General features: G+C 39.0%; 2 protein-coding genes across 9 annotated transcripts in view; one reads left to right on the top strand and one right to left on the bottom strand.

Annotated features, from left to right (window-relative positions):
• The window catches only part of ASAP2 (ArfGAP with SH3 domain, ankyrin repeat and PH domain 2), an 84,984-nt gene extending 68,312 nt beyond the window's left edge, over nucleotides 1-16,672 (top strand). For 3 of the 5 annotated variants that reach the window (XM_064411973.1, XM_064411976.1, XM_064411977.1), the window contains 7 exons: nucleotides 1,558-1,813; nucleotides 4,224-4,385; nucleotides 5,242-5,410; nucleotides 6,760-6,827; nucleotides 8,474-8,583; nucleotides 12,322-12,444; nucleotides 14,037-16,672. In XM_064411973.1, the coding sequence (XP_064268043.1) occupies nucleotides 1,558-1,813; nucleotides 4,224-4,385; nucleotides 5,242-5,410; nucleotides 6,760-6,827; nucleotides 8,474-8,583; nucleotides 12,322-12,444; nucleotides 14,037-14,111 (963 nt within the window). In that variant the 3' untranslated portion in view covers nucleotides 14,112-16,672. The remainder of the gene's footprint in view (nucleotides 1-1,557; nucleotides 1,814-4,223; nucleotides 4,386-5,241; nucleotides 5,411-6,759; nucleotides 6,828-8,473; nucleotides 8,584-12,321; nucleotides 12,445-14,036) is intronic. The other 2 variants (XM_064411974.1, XM_064411975.1) reach the window with 2 other exon arrangements.
• Nucleotides 16,673-16,914: 242 nt separating this feature from the next.
• Nucleotides 16,915-20,617, bottom strand: part of ITGB1BP1 (integrin subunit beta 1 binding protein 1) — an 8,687-nt gene continuing 4,984 nt past the window's right edge. For all 4 annotated transcript variants that reach the window (XM_064411990.1, XM_064411992.1, XM_064411991.1 and 1 more), the window contains 2 exons: nucleotides 17,966-18,115; nucleotides 16,915-17,257 (listed from right to left, as the gene is read on the bottom strand). In XM_064411990.1, the coding sequence (XP_064268060.1) occupies nucleotides 17,186-17,257; nucleotides 17,966-18,115 (222 nt within the window). In that variant the 3' untranslated portion in view covers nucleotides 16,915-17,185. The remainder of the gene's footprint in view (nucleotides 17,258-17,965; nucleotides 18,116-20,617) is intronic.

Raw genomic sequence — 20,617 nt, 5'->3', positions numbered from 1 at the left:
GTAAGTGCTGCTGTTGCTTAGGATCACATCAGAATTGTGTTTTAAAATGCCAAGCTATTGGATGTGTCTTGCTGGTAAGGTAATTGAATACATTTTGTAATCTATGTCAGAAAAGGTCATGTCTGAAGTTTAAGTTTTTTATATATTTCATATATGAATATTTCAGAATATTTCATATAAGAGGGAGTCTAACCTAAAAGAATGTTAAGATAATTCAACTGGTTTCTGCTGTTGTTGTACACCATGGCTGCCTCAGGTTTTGCCTCCACTCTGTCACACATTTGTCCCTGTACTGAACTGCTTCAGTTTGGTAAGCCAGTGAAAAGCTGAATCATAAACACAAAAAAGAATTTCTGCTGGTTTAGAAGGCAGAAGAACGTGTGGGCTGAAACAAGTCCCAGAACTAGGACAGTGGAGAGGTCAGGGAATGGAGAGTGTCAGCCAATAAGAAGTGAGGCTGCTAAGCCAAAGCAAGGGTAGGGACTATCATGTACATAATTCTGATAAATCTTGGAGCTATAATGCTGTGCTATAACATCTAAAGTCCCTACATGATGAATCCAGAAGTAATCATTGAATGTATTCAGAGGAAAATCTATTGCTTGTTAGTGATACTGTTGATATAAATCTTTATTCTGCCTAAATGCAATTACTATAAATTGTTGTTTTAATTTCATACAGACAATATGTCAGTATGGCATGTTTGTCTAGCACTATTTCTGAAGGTATATTTATGCTCTCTGGTCTGGGGATTGTTAAAGCCCATTGCTGTACTACCCACATGAATTTGTAACTCCAGCTATTTTAATTATAATTTGATAATAGTAATGACTATGCTTGCTGTTGAAGCAGGAAGAATAATGCTAAGTACAGATGATTGCTGTAAATCTCAAAACCAGCTAATCAGATACAATTCGATAATGTGTGTGGGTTGAGCAATGTTCCATCCCATCTGCCAGTTGAAGTAATCTCCCAAACCTATCCAGTAATACTAGTGAGCTAAAAAGAGTTTAAGAGAAGTTTTGGCTACCCATTTGTTGTAGGCTGAGCTACAGGTAGAATACTTAGATGAAATCTTGTCTGGGTTTTGAGGTCATGATTTTCCATTTGGGACTTAGCTCTGCTGAACTTCAGATGAGGCTTAGGACCTACAGTTGTTTATTTAGTTTTGAAAATACTGTTGGGTATTTTGATGCAGGAAACTTGATCCAGTCTGAAAATGTATACTGGTTATCTACAGAAGTTTGGTATTGTATATATAGGGATACAGTATTGTCCTGTAGCAGCGTACTACAGAAGAAATGAGAATATATTAATAGTTTTGAAGTGCCATTCACCTTAAATCTTTTGTTGTTGTTAGGTTGCATTGTTAGGGTGCACAGTTACTTTGTCTTGAAGAGGGCAGAATGTAGGATGTAGGTTATGTATTAAAAGCAACAAAAATGCTTTGTAGAAGATAGTTTTTCTTTCTAGAAATGAATAACCTTCTGTCAACTAATAAATAAAATGAGTACAACTAATGTGGTATCAATGAGTACTTTTTTTATTGTGTTAAAGCAACCCAGTCCCAACCGAAGAGAGGACAGGCCTGTCAGCTTCTACCAGCTTGGATCAAACCAACTTCAGCCTAATGTAGCATCCTTGGCAAGAGATGCAGCAAACATTGCTAAGGACAAGCAAAGAGGATTTATGCCAAGTATATTACAGAATGAAACATATGGAGCAATACTCAGCGGCAGTCCACCTCCCATTCAGCCTGCAGTACCTGTTACAAGTAGTGCACCTCCTCTACCTCCAAGGAATATTGGCAAAGGTACTAGAAAATATAATTGTATATTAGAAGAATAGGATCATAATTTTTTAAAAAATTTTTTTTAGGTTTTCTCTTACAGTTATTTAGCACAGGTAAGTATTGGAACAGTTATTGATGGCCTCGTTTTAAATCCTTGAAATGAATCTACATAACGTGTTCTGAGTTTGATTTTTGGTATATCTGCAAGACAGTACACAATAATGTTTGGGAAAACAGTAGCCAGATAACCTCACCAGAGTTAAACCATTTATTAAAAGGATGGCTGCAGTCAATGTAGTTTGTCAATTTTTTTTGTTATATTCAATATTTTTGTACTTCTGTTTCTTGAAGACGTCATTGTCAGAGTTCACTGTAAAGATAAAATTTCGATAGCATTTGTGTGCTGTAAAAATTTGTTTAAGACCTCAGAGAATGGTGACTGTATGCAGAACATGAGATTTTAACCTTGCAATTTTTTCTCTTAATAAATACATGCTTCAGGGTTTTTGAAATAAAAGTGTAAGTGTCATGATGTGGAGAACTGGATGATTTTAGTGACCTAATAGCTGACTGAAAATCCAGCTGCCAATTACTGATTGTCCCTAGATCATTAGAACAGTGTAAAAGTATGTGTCTCATCCTGATTCAGAGGGTTGTGTGCTTGCAAAATCTACCATTAAAGCTGGTGCTGTGAACTTCATTCTTATCTTCATATGTAATCTCTTTGCATCACAGTAAAGAAACAGAGAGAAATCTGTTTAGGTCCTCTTAGTACAGGTCATATTCAATGTGTTTCATTGTTTTAATAACTTTATTATCCACCATCTTTCATGGAGGCTAAATTTATGTATTCAATTCAAGAAAAGTTACTATTAAACACATGTTTTTTTATGGTGCTGTATTCAGACTCTGTAAGAGAAGATATGATCAGGAAATGTTCTGGGCACACATGGGTGGCTTCTGCCTTTGGGAGCACTGTGCAGAGGTCAGAATGCAGGACTCCACGCACCAGTGATTGTGCCCGAGATGGCAAACTGATCTTCTGTGTAATATGAAAAGTCAGTTATGGAATGGCTGCATAAAAGGGGCAGAAAAACTGAGAAAAGTGTGGTTCTGGGTTACTTGGAAAGGGTAGCATGGGACTGGGGGAACTTTGGTCACATGTAAAATTTAACCAAGGTGGGATTGCTTTAACATTTCACATGAACTCTAAGCTTAATATCTAAACAACATTTTTTACTTGATGGAAAGGAATGTCTTCCTCACCAAACAGGAAAATTGACAGCAGGAGCTTGCCTCATTTGTTTAACTGTTAGATTCTATCTCTGAATTAGTGATACAATTGAATAGTTTAAAAGACTGTTTTATCCTTTGATATTATTTTAATCATGGCAAATCTTACCCACAGTTTGCCCTTGATTAAATGACACATTTCAAGAAGTGTCATTTTAATTTCATTCTCAACCCCAGCCTTCTTGGCATCACTGTAATAGAACTCATGCCATGAAGACATGCCTCCTGCCTTTGATTATTAGCTCATATTCTTTACTCTAGCAGTGTATTAGCTTATTAATTTATATACTTAGTTAAAAGCTATAATGATATCATTGACCATAGCTTCTTGTCAATTGTTGATGTTGTTAATGTTATGCTTATGGTGTATTATTGCTCCTTTATCCTCATAGCTTTAGGCTGTTTTCCAAGTCTTCTGAGCCTTTTATGCTTTTCCCTGCAACCTAATACTTGTTCATACCTTACTCTGTTTCATCTTTTCTTAATATGATACTCATGTGCTCAGTAGGGAGAAACTGCATAATATGTGCAAAATACTGGCTTTATAAAGAAAACCTGTAGAGTGTTTTTATGAGAAGAGGAGGCAGCTCTTCAGAATGAAGTCATTTAAGAGGCTCTGAAGAAGTACTTTTTGACTGTTTCACAACTAGTTATTATAGTTTCTTGCTTGAGTGAAATTCAGATTTACAGTTTTATTTTGTTTCTAAGTCAAAACTGATGTTTCACTTTGAGGTAGAAATGTATGCTCATGGAAGAGCGAGGTCCTTTTCTTGCAGTATGTGAGAAAATTACAGTTATCAGCCAGGGATTAAAGAAGGTGGCAACACATGCCTTCTACCTTCTTACTGAGAAATCTGCCTTTTCAAATATTGACGTATTTTAAAGTAATGACTGGAGACAGATTTTGTTTAGGTAAAGTGTTAGAAGTTTCTGGGTGAAGTCTTGCTGTGTAATTTTTAACACCAGACTGGTTTCTGCTCTGGCATTCCTTCAGGATGCAGTGACTATAGTTGATGAATGTAGTGTTGCTGGATATAGTGGTCTAGCCACACCATTTTTGAAAGCACGGGTGTGAATATTAACACTTTGTGCTTAGAGTAAGCAATAATAATAATGCAGTATTTTCCTTTCTTTTTAGTTCAGCCTTCAGTTCTTGGCAGTGGTATTCAGACAATTTCTTCATCTAATGCAATGTGGAAGACAAATTCTTTAGGAGTGGAAAGTATAAGCAGGCAAAGGTCTTCATCAGATCCACCAGCTATTCATCCCCCTGTGCCGCCATTGCGTGTAACATCTACAAGTATGTTTCCACTTTCCCCTGTTTTCCCTTCTACTGTATCTAATCACAGTTGGCTTATTTTTCCATTTCCACAACTCATACTTCCTCTTTTGGTGACTGTAGCTTTGGCCTATCGTTCCCATCCAGTAACAAACTGTCTTCTCTGATGCTCCAGTGAGGACTGTATGGCGTAGTGCAGGGTCAGCAAGAAACACCATACAGCTAAAGGGTTCATAATTTTATATATATATTTATCTATATAGTTTAAGTGCTGCAATTCTTACTAGTTGTAAAGGTGAGTGTTATGTGTCAGCCTGGGGCTGTCTCTCCACATTGTGCTTGATTCTTGCAGACCACTGGAATGCAAAAGGATGTTTTAATTCATTGCCAGCTGCTGTTGTGGTGATTTTAAGAATTCAATAGCAATTTTAATTACTTGCTAAACATAGTCTGCTGTTAGTTGTGAATCACAACAAGATTTTAAGAAAATATGTTCCTCTAAATAAAATTTGCCAGATATTACTTGCTTGGTTACTTTTCCATAAAACACAGACTGAAGGCATTGACTGAACACATAATATTAGCACTTTAAAAAATGTGTTATGATCTACTGTTTTCAAGAATGTGACTGACTTCAGTAACAATTTTCTTTGCTTGCACTTTAATGCTTGAATAAATTGAAGTGCTTGTGAGCTCTCAAATTTGACTACGTGAAAAAAAGGTAAACCATTTTCTGAAGAGGTCCTCCTTCCATTACATGTAGTAAAGCATTTTTCTTACATAAATCCTGTAACAGGGGAGCCTGTAATGAGAACCCAAGAAATGAAATGGTAAATAGAAATTTAATTCCATGTTTCTGTCTAACTTTCCTATATAGATGTACTTTCTCCAGCACCACCACCTCCAGTGGCAAAGACAGCCAGCATTATTGAAGCTCTGAACCAGCAATCAAAACAGCAGCCAGCTCCTCCACAAAACAAGCCAACCCCACCACCACTGCCCCCACAACCTCCTAGCAGAATCTCTCAGAGAAAGCCTATTCCTGGGTAACTGATGTCATTTTAGTCCTTAATATACTTCATCATTTTTAGTAACTTAATATATCTATAACATGCAATCATCAATAAAGCATGCATGCTTGTGCCAGTGATGTGTTCTAGAGTGTGGGAATGAACAGAAGGCAGATGCTAAGGATGTAGATGATTACTGCAGCAATCAAGGATTACTACAGTAAAAAAACCACAGCCTAATGATTTAAGGTTATATGACTTGCAGAATATCTCCAGAATGCCTAGCTGTGATGGAGATAAAAAACCATAAAAAATACTCAATTCCTTATTCTCATCTAGTAGCAAATAGGAGATAATGGGATCTAATGTCTGATTGTGCCATTTATTGTTCATGTGCTTTACATAAGTTCTGTTCCACTGAATCTTTCCATTTGTGGCAGAAGTACAGAGACCTGGAAAAGAAAAAAAAAAAAACTTTTAAATTTGCAGAAAAATAAGTTAGGAAGGACATATGCACTGGAAAACAGGATCATATCCAAAGCATCCTTGAGAAACTGAAGGAGTAGTCGAGGGAAAAGAAGGGTGTCATTCAGTAAGCAGCCTTAGTAATTAAGATCAACTACAGGGATGAAGCATGGAGAACAGCAGAGTATGAGTAAGCAAAAGTCCTTAGAAGAAGGATCTGTAAGGACGTTGTAAGTAAGGCAGATGACCTAGTGCTGTTGTGGAAGAGTTAGAATATAGTTTTAACTTAGCCTGCAAACAATAGGAATTAATTCTCTCAATTGTCTCAGCATCAGTGGTGCCTCAGCAGGACTGCTGTGTTCATTTTGGGGCATTGCAGTGAAATGAAATCCTGAGGTGGGAACCAGGGGAGATCAATAAGGTAATGAGAAGTCTAGAAAATAGGGCCTTTGAGCAAATTTTGGAAAAAGTAAGGTTTCATTTGCAAATTGGGACTGAAAGATGAAAGCAACCTTGACCCTTAAGATCCTTTCTAGCCCTTTTTTTACATGTACCATAGTACCTAAAAGTAGACACAAATTGTTGAAGCTTTCTATAATGTACAGACTAATATGGATGCATAATTTTAAGAAAAAAATAAAGTAACAGTGAAAGGAACTTCAAATCTTAGGAAAAGACATGAATTGCAATAATCAAACCTGTATTATTTTTCTGCCTTACTTTTTTAAAATTAGGTGCAACTTTCAATTCACTTAATCAAAAATACAGAAGAAAAGTAGTACTTTTAAAAACAAAATAGCTGTCACCAGATTTTACTGAAGACATGCCAAGATTTTTATAATTTGGAAAGTATTCTGTATTGTTGCTTTTTGAGTTCTTGTTTGTTTCTGAAATGGACCAATTTCTCACTTTCTGCACAGGACTGAGAAGTCATCTGGCTTAACTAACAAAGGGCAGACCAGAGGACTTGGGTCTCTACAACAACCTGGTAATTGTGGTTTAGAGATTTATTTTATTTTAGTTAAGCTGTCATAATCAATCAAAGGGAGAGTGTGGGTTTGTTGAGGTTTTCTTTAATCTCTTCATTTACCTTATACATTTAAATATAATCAGTGCCAACATTGTTCTTGTTCCTCTTTGTGATTGTGTAGGCCCTGATGCCTCAAGCTCTTTAGCATGAGCAGAGCTATGGGCCAAATAAAGTCAATAATGGGACCATGTAATAAACATGATCACAGAATGGTTGATATTGGTAGGCATGTCCACAGGTTATTTGGTCTAACCCTTCCCTGAAGAAGGGACAGCAAGAGTGGATCATCCAGGACTGTTCCCAGAGAATGGAGACTCCACAACCTCTCTGGGCAACCTGTGCCATTACTGTGTCACCCCACAGTGACAAAGTGTTTCCTGATGTTCAGACAGAGGCTCCTCTGTTTCAGTTTGTGTCCACTGCCTCTGGTCCTGCTTTTCAGGCCACCAACATATATTGGTGTGTGGCTTGTTCATTCCCAGGTGCAGGACTTTGTACTTCATTGCTCCAGATTCTTCCCAGATGTCTGGACCAGGTTTCCTGAAGACCTGTCTTGCTAGTACAGGCTAAGGCCAAGAAGGCATTCAGTAGCTCAGCCTTTTCCATGTACTTTATAATGAGAATCTCATCTTCTTCAACAAGGGGTCCACATATTCTCTAATTTTTCTTTTGTTATCTGTGGATTTATAGAAGCCCTTCTTGTTATCTTTGACATTCCTTGCCAGATTCAATTCCAGCTAGGCTTTAGCTTTCCTAACCTCACCTTAAAACCCAGTCAAACAATGGAAGCATTTTGAAAATTTTTGTTTGCACTGTTGTTTGTATATGTCATAAACAAGGTGTCAGATACACATTTTAGAAAAGAAAAATGTGTTTCTGGCTTGAAAATCCAGAGCTTATATAGTGTCACTTTTAATTATATTGCAAATTGATATTGCTCTTTTCATGTTAATAAACAGACTACATTATTCAGAGTTCATTATTCATTTTGTGGTTTTGTTGTTCAAAGTAACTACTACTTTGGGACATAGCAATAATGTAATCTCCATAAAATCTCTACAGTGAAGTTTGTGCAGATTCTGTGGTGGTTGTAGTGGAATTTCTCCTATCTTGTTTGCCCTTCTACTGTATATTTTATATTCATTTGTTATTACTGTGATTTTTTTTCATTTTCTCTTGACATATCCCAGAGGAATTTGCTAATGGCTGTCTGCCATATGTGTCAGGAGTCTCTTGTGAAGGATACAGCACCCTGATAATGGTGGTCTTTACTAGGAGAGAAGGGTTCTAACAGCATACAGTCTGCAGTGATGGAAAGGGGGAATAGGATATTTGGTTCTGCCCTCATCTATTTTATCTCTCTTATCATATCTGCACTGCACTACAAAGACAAAGGTAGTTGTCTTTGGGAAAAGTGGCTTTTTTGGTAAGGAAAAGGATAGAATTCTGTTCCATTATTTAGAAAGAACCAGTAAAAATTAAATACTCATGGGATAGAAAATTATTTATATGCTTTTAAGAATAATTGGTTTGGTTTCAATTTATACCATCACTCTTACTTTTTTGAAAGCATGCCTAATATTTACTTGATTTATTTACTTTAGCAGGAGAGTCATCTTCTGTATGTGACATTCCAGGAACACAGACTGGTTCTACAGCAAATACTTTGGCACAAATCCAGCCACCAGCACCAATGCCAAGGAAATCACAAATAGTAAGTACAAAATGAGGCATTTGATTTTATTCATCTTCTGCATTCTGTCAAACACATTGTAGACATGATAGTGTGTCCTGCCATGGTAAAAGTGTGAGAGCCATGAAACATATAAGGCCTGTATCCTGTGTTTAAGTATCTGTGTGACTTGTACTAAATAGTTACGAAAACTTTTCTTCCTTGAATTTCCTATAGGATGGTATGTGATTTTAAGTTTAAAAATGGCAAATCAAACCAGTTTGGTTCTTTGTTCATGTCCAGATGTGACCAACACAATCCACAGAATTAGGGCTGGACTTACTGGAGATAGATAAGCTTTATGAGTTAGTGACTTGTAGGTGAGTTTGGTGAGTCACTTCTAACGTGGCTTCATTTTCAGTCTTCAGTGAAGTAAGCTGTAAGGGAACTCTTGTGATTTTATAAAGGACACAGATATACTGACAGTTGTTCATGTAGGTAGGTGAAATGACTTCAAACAAGAGTAGCAGGAATCAAACTCAAAACAAAAGAAACTCTTTGTGCTGTCAGTTCTCAGCATTCACCTGGTGACAGGAGAGAAATCTCTTGGTAAGCATATCCCCTGCAGAAGGTGGTTAATTCTATATTTTTCTTCTCCACCCTCCCCTAGCCTTACAGTGACTATTAGAAAAGAGATACTGGATTTAGATGGACTCTTGATCTGATTGTGTGGCCTTTTTATACTCTTTACTTATTTTTAATCTAGGACCATGAATGGAACACACGTTAGTGTCAGTACCTGTGATCATATACTGGTGTAGGTAAAGACCTGTTTCCAGATGTCAGAGGAGCTGTACATTATGTGTAGTTAACTTGGTCTTTGGTCCTTGCTTCAATTTTATGTTGCTTTCTTGTGTGACAGATGTAAAAGATCCAAATCCTTGATCATGACAGTGTATCTCTGCAGGAAGCAAATCACAATATGTAGAGCCCTTACATTTCCCAGGTGCTGTGTGTGAGTGGGTCTGGGCTGCTTCACACATTCTGTGCAGGAGTGTGGTTCAGTAGTGAATAATAAGCAGAGAGGTAGGAGACATGCTCTTCTGGGCTCTGCAATGGTCTTGTTAATGCTTGTAATGGAAACACCCACTTCCTTCAGTCCCCTGTCTCTCTCCCTTCAACCATTTTTCCTTAACCATGTCCACTGAAATAGCAGCTCTCCAGGACAGAGTTTGGTGTGTTTGTGTGTATAGCCTTGCCATTGGTCTTGAGCACACAGGGCCCCTGTTACCTGTTTCTCATCTGATAATGATGAGAAGCCTCAGAGACATCATCTTGCATTAGCTGGGAGTATAAAATTTTCTGGTTTCTTGCCTCCTCCACTCTTGTTCAACCAAATTATTGTCCATCTTGCATTAAAATAACCTTCATTTTTTAGGCCACAAAAAATTAAATGGTCTAAGTAGTGAAATTGCATATTAACTTTGTGAAGCTACTGAACTCTGATCTTAATTTCTGTTGTGTGTGCTGGGATTCAAGTGTAAGTACTGGTTACATCCTTCCAGCACATCTGAAACAACTCCTAACCTGACACCTGACTTTCTGTATAATTGAAGTATAAATTTATTTTTTAGATAGGACAAATTGATTTAGCTATGAAGGAACTAGTGCTGGCTAGTTTGGGGTCAGTGTCTTGAATGTTTAATGTTAATTGCACATAATATGAAGAACATATCTGACTCTCCAGCTGTCTCTAGGTCTTCATTAAGGTGAATTCTGTCACTGAGCAAATCAGCTGGGTGATTTTCTTCTGTCACAGGACAGAGAAGTAAGGGAAAACCTGGCTCAGGAGTGTGTGCTAGTTAAGATGCTTTAGCTAAATTAATCTAGCTAAAGCATCTTAGCTGAGATTTAGTCAAGGGCCCCTCAGCTAAAGGGCTTTAGCTAGACTGATCTAGCTAAAGTTCTTTGGCTAAATTGCTCCATTTAGCCTTATAGTCCTGGCTTTTTTGCTATGTCTTTACCCTGCCAGGGAATCCAGAGGCCAGCCCAAGTTTAGAAAATGAATGCAGAATGCCCCTTGAGTAAAGAAAAGACAGGTCTAGTACATGCACATTTAGCCAGTGGCTTATCTCCTACACAGTGATTTACCTGATAGCCTGTTTATTAGGTGGAAATTCCTGATTCACCTTTTGATTTCTTTTTTTTCCTCAATGTGATATTTAGATTTTTGAAACCATTTTGTAGATACATGGGAAATTTCCCTAGAAGACTTCATTCCTCTGGGAATGAGATCTATTTTAATTTCCTTGCCTTCTAAAGAACAAGAAATACCTGTAATTACTGCACTTTGAAGTTAGTAATTATATCACTCTTGTACTGATGTGAAGCTTTTCCCTTTTGACCTGAAAGGTGGTTGTGGTTCAGACTGTCATTTGTCTGAGAGGGATCGTCTGGAAAAATTGCTGTGCTGCAGTGCCAGGCTGGCAGCTCACAGGGATGAGAGAGCCTCAGGGTGTGCCTGCCCTGGGCAGGCCACAGCTTTATTTATATTAGAATTGATATAGAATTTATACTAGAATGCAAATGAATGCTTCTAGAGGAGCATAACAATCATGCTGCCTCCATCCTTCCCCATCCACATTCCCTCTTTTCTGTGCATTGTGCTCAGCTCTAGCACAATGGCACAATAAGAGACCACTGGGCAGCTGTGTCCTCAGCAGAGCATTTTGCTGATGGAGAAAATGAGAGTTGTAAACGGGGTCTCTTGTTCCTTTTCAAGCTGTCTGCTCCATGGCTGACCTAACTAGAGACTGGGACCAGGCACTGGGGGAACTCCAGTATGGTGATGAGGCCATCTTTTCCTTATGCCATGTGGAACTTCTGTCCCAAACAGCCACAGCCATCTCAGACTTAAATGGCACTGACACCTCTGCTCTGACACTTGAGGGTAGAAAGGAGAGATTTTTGCTCCCTATGGCTGGGAAAAGGGTGGACTCATGATGGAAAGCTTTACACTCTGCCTCCAGCTCTTGAGCCCCTTCACTTGTTGGGTTGTTTTGCATGGAAATGCTGTGTAGGCAGCATTATTGTTGGTCTGCAACAGAGAATGGAGAGGCTGAAAAGAAATGCAGCAGCAGACTGGTTTGCACTGGAAAAGGTGTGAGATGAAACCAGAGCGAAACAATTTTGGTATCACTGCACAGAACATAGCTAGGACTGAGTCCCACTGCCATGCTGGAATATTGCAACTCCTTACTAAACTTTACCTTTGAAAGAGCTGCCAAAGGACTCCTGTGGCTGGCGGTCCTCAGAGCACTGCTGGGAGGCAGAGGATATTTTGCTGGGTTCTTGCACCACTGAATAGGGTTTAGCAAATTGAGAAGGAGAGTGTTGGCACGTGGCTCAGGCCTCCCTCTGATAATGCTGCTGCTGGTACATTTGCACAGAATCTGATCACCCCATCCTCTGAACAAAATCATGCTCACTGCAGTGATGTAGAGCTCTGAAGACAGAGGGTGAGCCCTCTGTAGGTGTGGGTGAGTCAAAATGGAGAATTTGGCTCACTCAAAACATGGCTTATGTTACTGGCACAGTGGCTCCAAAAAGCTTTGGGTGGTGCCAGATTCAGCCTGAAGCATGAAAGACATAGCTGAACTCTAATCTATGAAAAACAGCAGTTCTGAAACTTTCTTTAAAAAACTCCAAGTCTACTCTGTCTCTTCTGTGCTGTATTATTTACCTTCAGGGTTTGTGGTTTGTTTTTTTTTTTTTTTTCAGTCAAAAACTAAACCCAAGAGAGTAAAAGCAATTTACAACTGTGTAGCAGATAACCCAGATGAGCTGACTTTTGCAGAGGGAGATATTATTGTAGTTGATGGTGAAGAAGATCAGGAGTGGTGGGTGAGTATTTTGCATTTTCTGTCAACACACTTTGAAAGAAAGAAATTAAATCTTAGAGGTTGATACTCACTTTGGAAGATCCCCTGCTGGGTTTTCAAATAACAAGAATAGTTTCATCTCATGGAAACCAGAGATGAAATTTCAAAAGTCAAACTTCAGACAAGCTTTTAGCTTTTCTCACTCAGGGAAAAAAAATAATTTTAAAAAGTATGAATGTATATATACATATATATAATCAGCAGGGTTCACAATACACTGGGGATGGTCTCTGTGATCCAGAAAAATTTTGGCGGAGTGTCAGCAATTTAAGAATCTGCTATTACAGGTGTATGTAGTGGGTTTCTGTCCTGGTCCAGGACAAACTTGGAAGAGTTCCAAAGGGATGTTCCCTAAAGGGCAGAATTCAGTGGCCCTTCATCCTACCTGTTTGGTTGATAAGCCTCTTTCAAGAAAAGTGGAAAAAACAGTTTATTTAGCAAGCAAAGTACTGACAGACATGAGAAAATGAATAATATTAAACAATGGACCCTCTCGTTGTTCTGAAGGGACAGCAGAGGGTCCGTTTTGTGGGGTGTAGCTCAGCTCGCTCAGTCTCTTGTCAGTCCCTCCTGTGCTGGCAATGCCACGTCCCAGGCCCCAGTAGGGGACAAGCCTGAGCTCACGGTGTTTTCTGGTGTTTTGGTCCAAAGCAGGGCTGAACAGTTCCAAGAAAAAGAAAAGCCACAGTCCAGGGAACTTGTCTGCCTCAGCTAGCTAAAACTAACTGAAAGCAAAGGAGAGCTCTGTCCCACCCACTGTGCTGCAGGCAACATGCACCAAGAGAGAGAGCTGAAGCTCTTATCTCTGAGTTTTGAATACAGTCTCCTTAGACATTCCACCGATTCTCCTTCTGCCTCCCTTAGCTCTCAGATCTAGTTTTAAAGGTACAGGTCTTATTTCTGGGCTAAACAGACAGATGGGGATACAAATACAATACAGCATCCTAAAGTCACTCCAGGACAGCATCAGAGGAGAGCTTTGTATTGTCCTCAGTCTTCAGATGACTAGGACTGAGTCTATTTGAGCTGGGAAACCATCTCAAGTTTTTACATTGCAGAGTCTTATTGGCTAAAGCAAAATCTTGGAAAAGTCTTGTGCATGAAAACACTTGCCTTAATCTGTTAGCAAGCTCTGTTCTAGTGAAGAACAGGGCTTCAGATTGCATCTAAATTGACAATAATGCTGTGTAAACAAAACTGTTGAAGCTTGATTCATCCTTTTGCCTCACAGTGATGGTTAAAGAAGCAACTCAACAGAGGCCAAATCTGTGCTGCCAGGCATTACAGATTGCATTGGTATTATGCAGCAGTGGTACTGCAGTAAGATGTTGTATATTCAAAGAACTGGATAAAACTTTTGCATTTGACAAAAACCCAACCTACAGCTGAAATACATGCAGCCAGTTTTCCTGTTGGTAGAAGAAAACTAGCACTACCACAGAAAATATTTGGTGGGAGGCTTGTACTACAGGCAAGAAAGTTGCTGGTATTCATTTTGGTGATGCTGAAATGTTGTTTTGAGATTTAACTTGAAAAATATCTGGACTCTTTCAGATTGGTCATATTGATGGAGATCCCAGTCGGAAAGGAGCTTTCCCTGTATCATTTGTGCACTTTATTGTTGACTAGATTGCTACTGATAAGTGGAGACATTTCTCATTTCCAGCAGTCACAGAAATAAGTTTTGTTCTGTTTCATTTCACCTACCTATCCACAGCCGCCTTGTCAGAGCACTGCCCAAGTCCTAGGTACTGTAGCTTACTTTTTTATTGCCATTGTTCTGGTTTGGGGACTTTTTAACTTTTTTCTACGTGAAAACTTCTCATAAGCAGTTTACACTTTTAAAAAGAAACAACTCTTCCTGTATTTTTCAAGGTGAACTGAAAAGCTTTAACAATCAAAATCCACGTGTCTGAATATCACATTATGAATGTTCTTATCGATCAATTTAATTTTATTCTCCCTTTTGTAACATGACAGTACAACTATTCAGTGTTGCTTCCCCAGTTAAAGAAATTGTGTGTGCATCTACTAGGGCAGTGAACTTACCCAGTTCTTGACACCATTTGAAGTGTTGGAACCAAAACATGCAAGCTGCTGTGTAGTTCTAAAATGGACTTATTCAGTAGCTTGCCAAACTGGCTGTCATCAAGGATGCCAACAGTTGCAGAAGAAATTGTTTTAATTATGTGTCTTTGGCCAGGTGAAAGCAAAAAAGTACTTCATTTTACCACAGGAGAAACTTCTTTCTTTCAGAATGGATGTAGATATTTGCTTAAAGTTATCTGAAATCTGTGTTAGTCGTTGAACTTTCTAGTTCTAATTTTGTGAGCTTGAGACTGTTTTGTTTTTCTATGCTGCATGTGTGTAGAACCTGTTTTTTGAATGTTCTTTATGTATGTTACATCCATTTTGGTCATTTAATGTGACTACTGCTGGTTAACTAAACTATGGCAATATTAATGAGTTACTACATTAACTCAAGGATTTGAAAACTGCACTTCCTGAAATGTACTTAACTATGATGATGGATTGCAGAACATTTCTTATGCTTGTCTCATTACAGCATTAAGTCTTTGTTTTTAAGTTCTTGAATTTTCTTTAAATCATCCAGCAATGTGTTCACAGAAAGAACATATTTGGTGGAACATGTAGGTAATTATCCTTGGTCAATAAGATACCTGACACCTCACAAGTTCACTACGTTATGTTCTGGTTTATGAAATTTGTGTGCCACTACCTTGCAAACAATGACAGTTTGCCAACTCACTCTGTATTTATATAGAATACCCACATATATGGTAGCTACACTGTTGTTAAACTTGTCTTGCTGATTTGTGAACAAAAGCTAGGCCATGGATAGTTCCCAGTTGGTTGATGGAATTTAAAACACCAATACAGATCTGACATCATTTTGATGTTTGTGTATTGTGAAATTGTACCAGATTTTGCTTATGCTACAGGAAACAACTGAGGCATAGGATACAGAAAATCAATATCTAGGTCACATTGGCTTTGATCACGTTATGTGAACATTGTATCTCTAGATTTATCAAGAGAGCTTTGAATTTCTGGCAAATGGTGCTTAAATTGGCCATTTCATATTGGAAGGAATGGAAAACAGGCCACGACCACCATCTGTGCTTATTTGGACAAAAACCACGTTGTGAAAATGCTGGAAGAGCAACACTGATCTCCCCCTGTGTCACCCTTCCTGAATGGTACCGTTGGTTGATGCCTCGGGCGTGTGGGTACAGCCACGTAGATGTGTAACTTTCACTTCCTAGATGCTGTTGCTGCAGTATAAATGGGGAACAAACTGGAATGTTTCAAGATATTTTTATTGCAAGTTGAAGCAAATTAGTCTGTATTTTCAAAGTTGGCAGTAAAATGATAGAGTAATAGTTTAGCACTACAGTTTTATTCACTTACTGATATGTTCAGTTTGCAACACTATTTTGTATGTTTCTATCCCTGATAGAGTCTAGAGAGTAAATGGCATATTATTTTGCACAGATCTCCTAATGTACAGTATTTTTAACACAGAATCTTATAGTGTATGTAACAATTCGTAACATTAAAAAATGATACAAATTTCCCTTGAGTTCTGCTAGAAGAGGAATAGAGTAAAATGTCACAACTTTGTTCACTGGTTACATAAAACCCAGGAAACTTGTAGACTACAATTTAATAGCACTAACAGTGCAGACAGGTAAAATCCCAAGGACCAATAAAGAGCAGCTAAGCAAAATTTATCCCTTGATTTTCTGAGTTTCTGAAAAGGTTTTCTCCTCTGGCAGAGAAAAATGAAATTCTAGAGCCTGTAGATATCTATTTATAATATGAAATTAAGAATTTTAAGTCCAAAATTTTGGCATATTTCATACAACTTTTCAAATCTGATTCAAAAAATCTGTTAATAGACAGACTATTAGGTTGCTGTGTTAACTGTTTAAAAAGGAGCAAGTGACACTTAAAATGCAGCTTAGAATGCTATGAGATGTATAATATTCAATTCAGTTGTTTTTATTTTGTTTAGTTGCAGAGCAACTGTATATATTGTATAACCTAAAATCAACTCTTATTTTCAATGTCCTGGATGCAGTGATTTATAATTAGAGCATGATTAATAAATTTTACTCTTGTTAACCAGTCAAATGTCTGGAAAAATAAAACTACTTTTAAAATCACTTTTTCTGCTTCTTTTCTGTTCCCCTGTACTGCTTATGCAATATTGTTCTTTTTAATGTATAAAAATTACAAATACAAACAAGTATCACTTGAGGAAAAATGTATTTCTTATGAACTTCAGTTGAACAGAAAAACTGTAGATGGCACACCTGAGATTAAATGAGAGGGGTAAACCACCTGTAATATCTGGGTTAAGCAGAATCCAAGTCTGTATTAACAAATTATTTCTCAGACAACGAGGTAGAAGCACGTGTCAGTTTTATTTTACATTTCTGCAATATTGACATTAACATACAAAACATGATTTAGGAAAAAGAAATTGCGTTAAATATAAAAACCTGTAATGTCCTGGACACTGAAGATGGAATCTTCAAGTCATGTTTGGGGAATGCCAGAGTACCATGTGCAAGGCTGTGTGGCTCTTCTTTGCACAGTAATGTTTGCCAGGATGGTGTGTGGCTCCAGGCTGTCCGAGGAGCCCCGGTGCCTCCCACAGACACTGCCGAAGGAAATCAGGACTTCTCCGACATTAAAACTGAATCAAAGGCTGTAGACAACACTTTGCAAATGGCTTGTGCTTGTTCCTAAAAAACCCAAACGCACATGTTAACACCTTCTGAAGAACTTCTGAACTTCTCAAAACTCATTTAAAGCAGAATGTGTCCTTCATTGTGCTTTGTGAGACCCAGATATCACCTGTCTGGCCTGCAATGACATGTAGGAGCTGTCTACATGAGCTCTTTTGAACCAAGGCAGAGTTGCTGCCTGTCAGCACAGCACAGCACCAGCATTCAGAACTTCACTTTTTGTGTTCCCCCAGCGCTGCCAGCCAAGAGTCAGTGCCATCAGAGCATCCTGACAAGGAATTCTCCTACTCGTAAGAAAGGCTCACCTCCCTTGCTTACAAATATGGTTGCATGCTCTATTACCAGAATTGTTATTCCGTCTCTTCTGCTTCACATCTTAAAGAGATTTTTGTTTTGTTTGGAAATACAAGTGGAGATTGTCCATAGGTTCTGCCATAGCACCCTTTAGACTGGACAGAGCTTTCTCGGGTGAGTACAGTCACGGGCAATTTTAGGGAATGTAGGTGTTTTCCTCAAAGCTGATCCAATGTAGACAGCAGGGCTGTTTTCCCCTCTTCAGCCAGAACATTTATACCTTTTTTTTTTAAGGTAAGCAATCCTCCTTCTGCCAAAAAGCCTTAACAAGGGCCTTGGGTTTTAGAATCTCCCTTTATTGGAATCAGAATTCCAATACCTAATTTAAATACTGAAAGCATAAACTCTTACCAAACTATTGCACTGATATACCCAGAGGCTGCATTCTTCAGAGGCTGCATCTGTTGTCTTCAAAGCCAGTAAACTTTTCCCTGCTCCCAGACCATCGTCATAGCACACCATCCTTACAATCAAATAGAGGGCATGCCTATGTAACACATCCTGAAAGCACATGGCAAATAAAAGTTACTCTGGAACAGTGCAACAGATATTTCAGTTTTCCATGTTTTTATTATTACTTACAAAAGAATACTTTAGATTTATTTAAAGGAGAAAAGTTTTCCTTGGTAAATTTTTTTTTTACTTGAGAGTTTAGTTAAGATTTTAAAAAGTGGTGGTTAAGCACAAGTTTAGCTTTAATTTTGCTTCTACTTTAGAAGTGCATTTCTGTGTGGACTGTGAAGACTGGAGGTGAGAGAGTTGTTCAGCCAGGAGAAGAGAAAGCTCTTGAGGGAGACCCTGGGGCACCTTCCAGTACCTGAAGGGGGTCTGCAAGAGAGGAGGAAAAGGACTTTTTACAGGTGGATGTAGTGACAAAAATGGGATTTGAATGGCTTTAAACTGAAAGGTTATAGTAGGTTATTGAATTTAAGGTAAGAAATTCTATACTATGGGAGTGGCATAGTAAAGAAGGCACTGGAACACATTTCTCAGAGAAGCTGTGGATGCCCAATCCCTGGAAGTGTTCAAGGTCAGGTTAGAGGGGGCTTTGAGCAACCTGGTCTGGTGGGAGGTGGCCCTGCCCATGGCAGGGGGGTGGAACTAGAGGATCTTTCAGATCCCTTCCAACCCAGCCCCTCCCATAATTCTCTGGTGACATTCCTGTCCATAATCTGAACGTGCACATCACTTCCCATCAACCCTCACTCTGCCTCTGTGACAGCTGGGACACTCCTTCTGGCACAGAGGTAGCTTAAAACAACTTCTTACTTTCCCAGTATTTTCCCCCTGTCTCAGTCCTGGGAAGGATACACAAAGAAACTGTTCCCAAAAGAGGGTACAGTCAAGGTCAGTTGCTTTGGGGGGTCAGTAGCCATGTGGCTGTAGCCAGGTTGTTTGTGACCTAAACCACAGGATGTGTCCTGACTCTTCCACAGATCTCACTGGGAGAAATCCATCAGAGCTGCAGGATTTCCACCATAGTCCCAACACTTCTGATTTTGGCCATTCCAGAAAGGGACTGGTAGAAGACACTCAGTACAAGGTCTCTGGAGCTGTACCCTACACAAAGCCTTTCTTCTCCAGCCATCCTGCCCTCTGATCATACTTATCTGGTCTATTCCAGTCACACCATCTCCAGGGTCTCAGGAATTCTAGACAGCTCTGTTTCTGTGTTCAAGGCATCAAACAGCTGTCTCTGTCAGCTGAAGGGTCTGAAGAAATGCCCACTCTGATACAGAAGCTGTAAAAATGGGCAGGGAACTTGCTGCCTGCCTTGGAACCCTGGAGGGAGAGACCTCCACCACAGCCCTAAGGTCACCTTGCTGAAAAATACCTCCATCCTGAAGTTCTCTCAGCTCATTGCTCACATTGCCCTCACCATCAGCAATATGAGACCATGCTCAGTGCAACTGGAGCCTGCCTGGAGCTTACTACATCCACACCCCCATCTCTGTAAGAAAGATGCCAAGACTGTTCACCAAATTACTAGTAACTCTCAAAGGTGGCGTGCTTGGAACTTGCTACAGTGCTAATGTGTTTGTGAATTATCACTAAAAGAGGAATTATAGAATTCTTTTGAGTACAGTCTCCTTGTAAATTAATTTCTTGCCATCTTTTCAGTATCTTGCAACTCTGTGAAAAGAATTTGGTGAACTGAAGGACAAATTAAATGCCTACAGTGACGCAGATGCAAAAAGCCAGAATTTGGGGAACAATGCAATGCAACAAATTGTCAGCTTAACCACAAGAGGCTTTATCTGCTTGTGTGTGCTTGCAACTTGAAGACAGAAAAGTGATGGATGAAAGTCTTAAATTAGCTATTTGATCTTTATCAAAGCACAAAGGAATTTAAATAATAGTGTAACATATGTTTTTAACGAGAATTAAGAATTTAGGAGAGCAAAAACAGAATTCAAAGTCTGAATAACAAGTACTACCCTTCCTCCCAGGCATTGGAAACAAGTGTTTTATTTTCTGAAGGGACCAAAGGAAACTTTTTGGCTCTCTTCAGAGCATTCAACTTTAAGCAATGCTATTCCCCATGCTCATACTTGAGGCTTTCATGAACAGGCATCGCTGGGTTGTTGATGGGTCAAGGCTTCCTAAGGCCAAGTATTTATGGCATCTGGGGCTCTGAGGGCAACCAGAAGGAAACCACATGGCTGCAACACAAAGCTACACAAAGGCAACTGGAAGGCCCTGGGGAAGAGACCGGATTTTTATTTTTAGCAAAGAAGCTACTTGAAGTGCACTGAAGGAAAATAAACTACATATAGGAAATGATGCAAACAAAAAGTAGGCTTGATCAATAAAATGGAATCATGAGGCTTTATTGCTGGACTGAACTGGATTGCTGGATTAGGAGTGCAAGGATGGAACTTAAAAGAGCTGGGGAACTCAGGTATTCTTAGAAAAACCCCATCCTTTTTTTTCCTCTTCACAGAAACACCAAGAGGAACTGCCTTACTAACTTGGGCTGAGGAACCTATGGTCTGGGCCACC

Source organism: Passer domesticus, chromosome 3 (assembly GCF_036417665.1).
Source record: "Passer domesticus isolate bPasDom1 chromosome 3, bPasDom1.hap1, whole genome shotgun sequence".
NCBI classification, from domain to species: domain Eukaryota; kingdom Metazoa; phylum Chordata; class Aves; order Passeriformes; family Passeridae; genus Passer; species Passer domesticus.
This window is presented reverse-complemented; position numbering and strand designations above follow the sequence as displayed.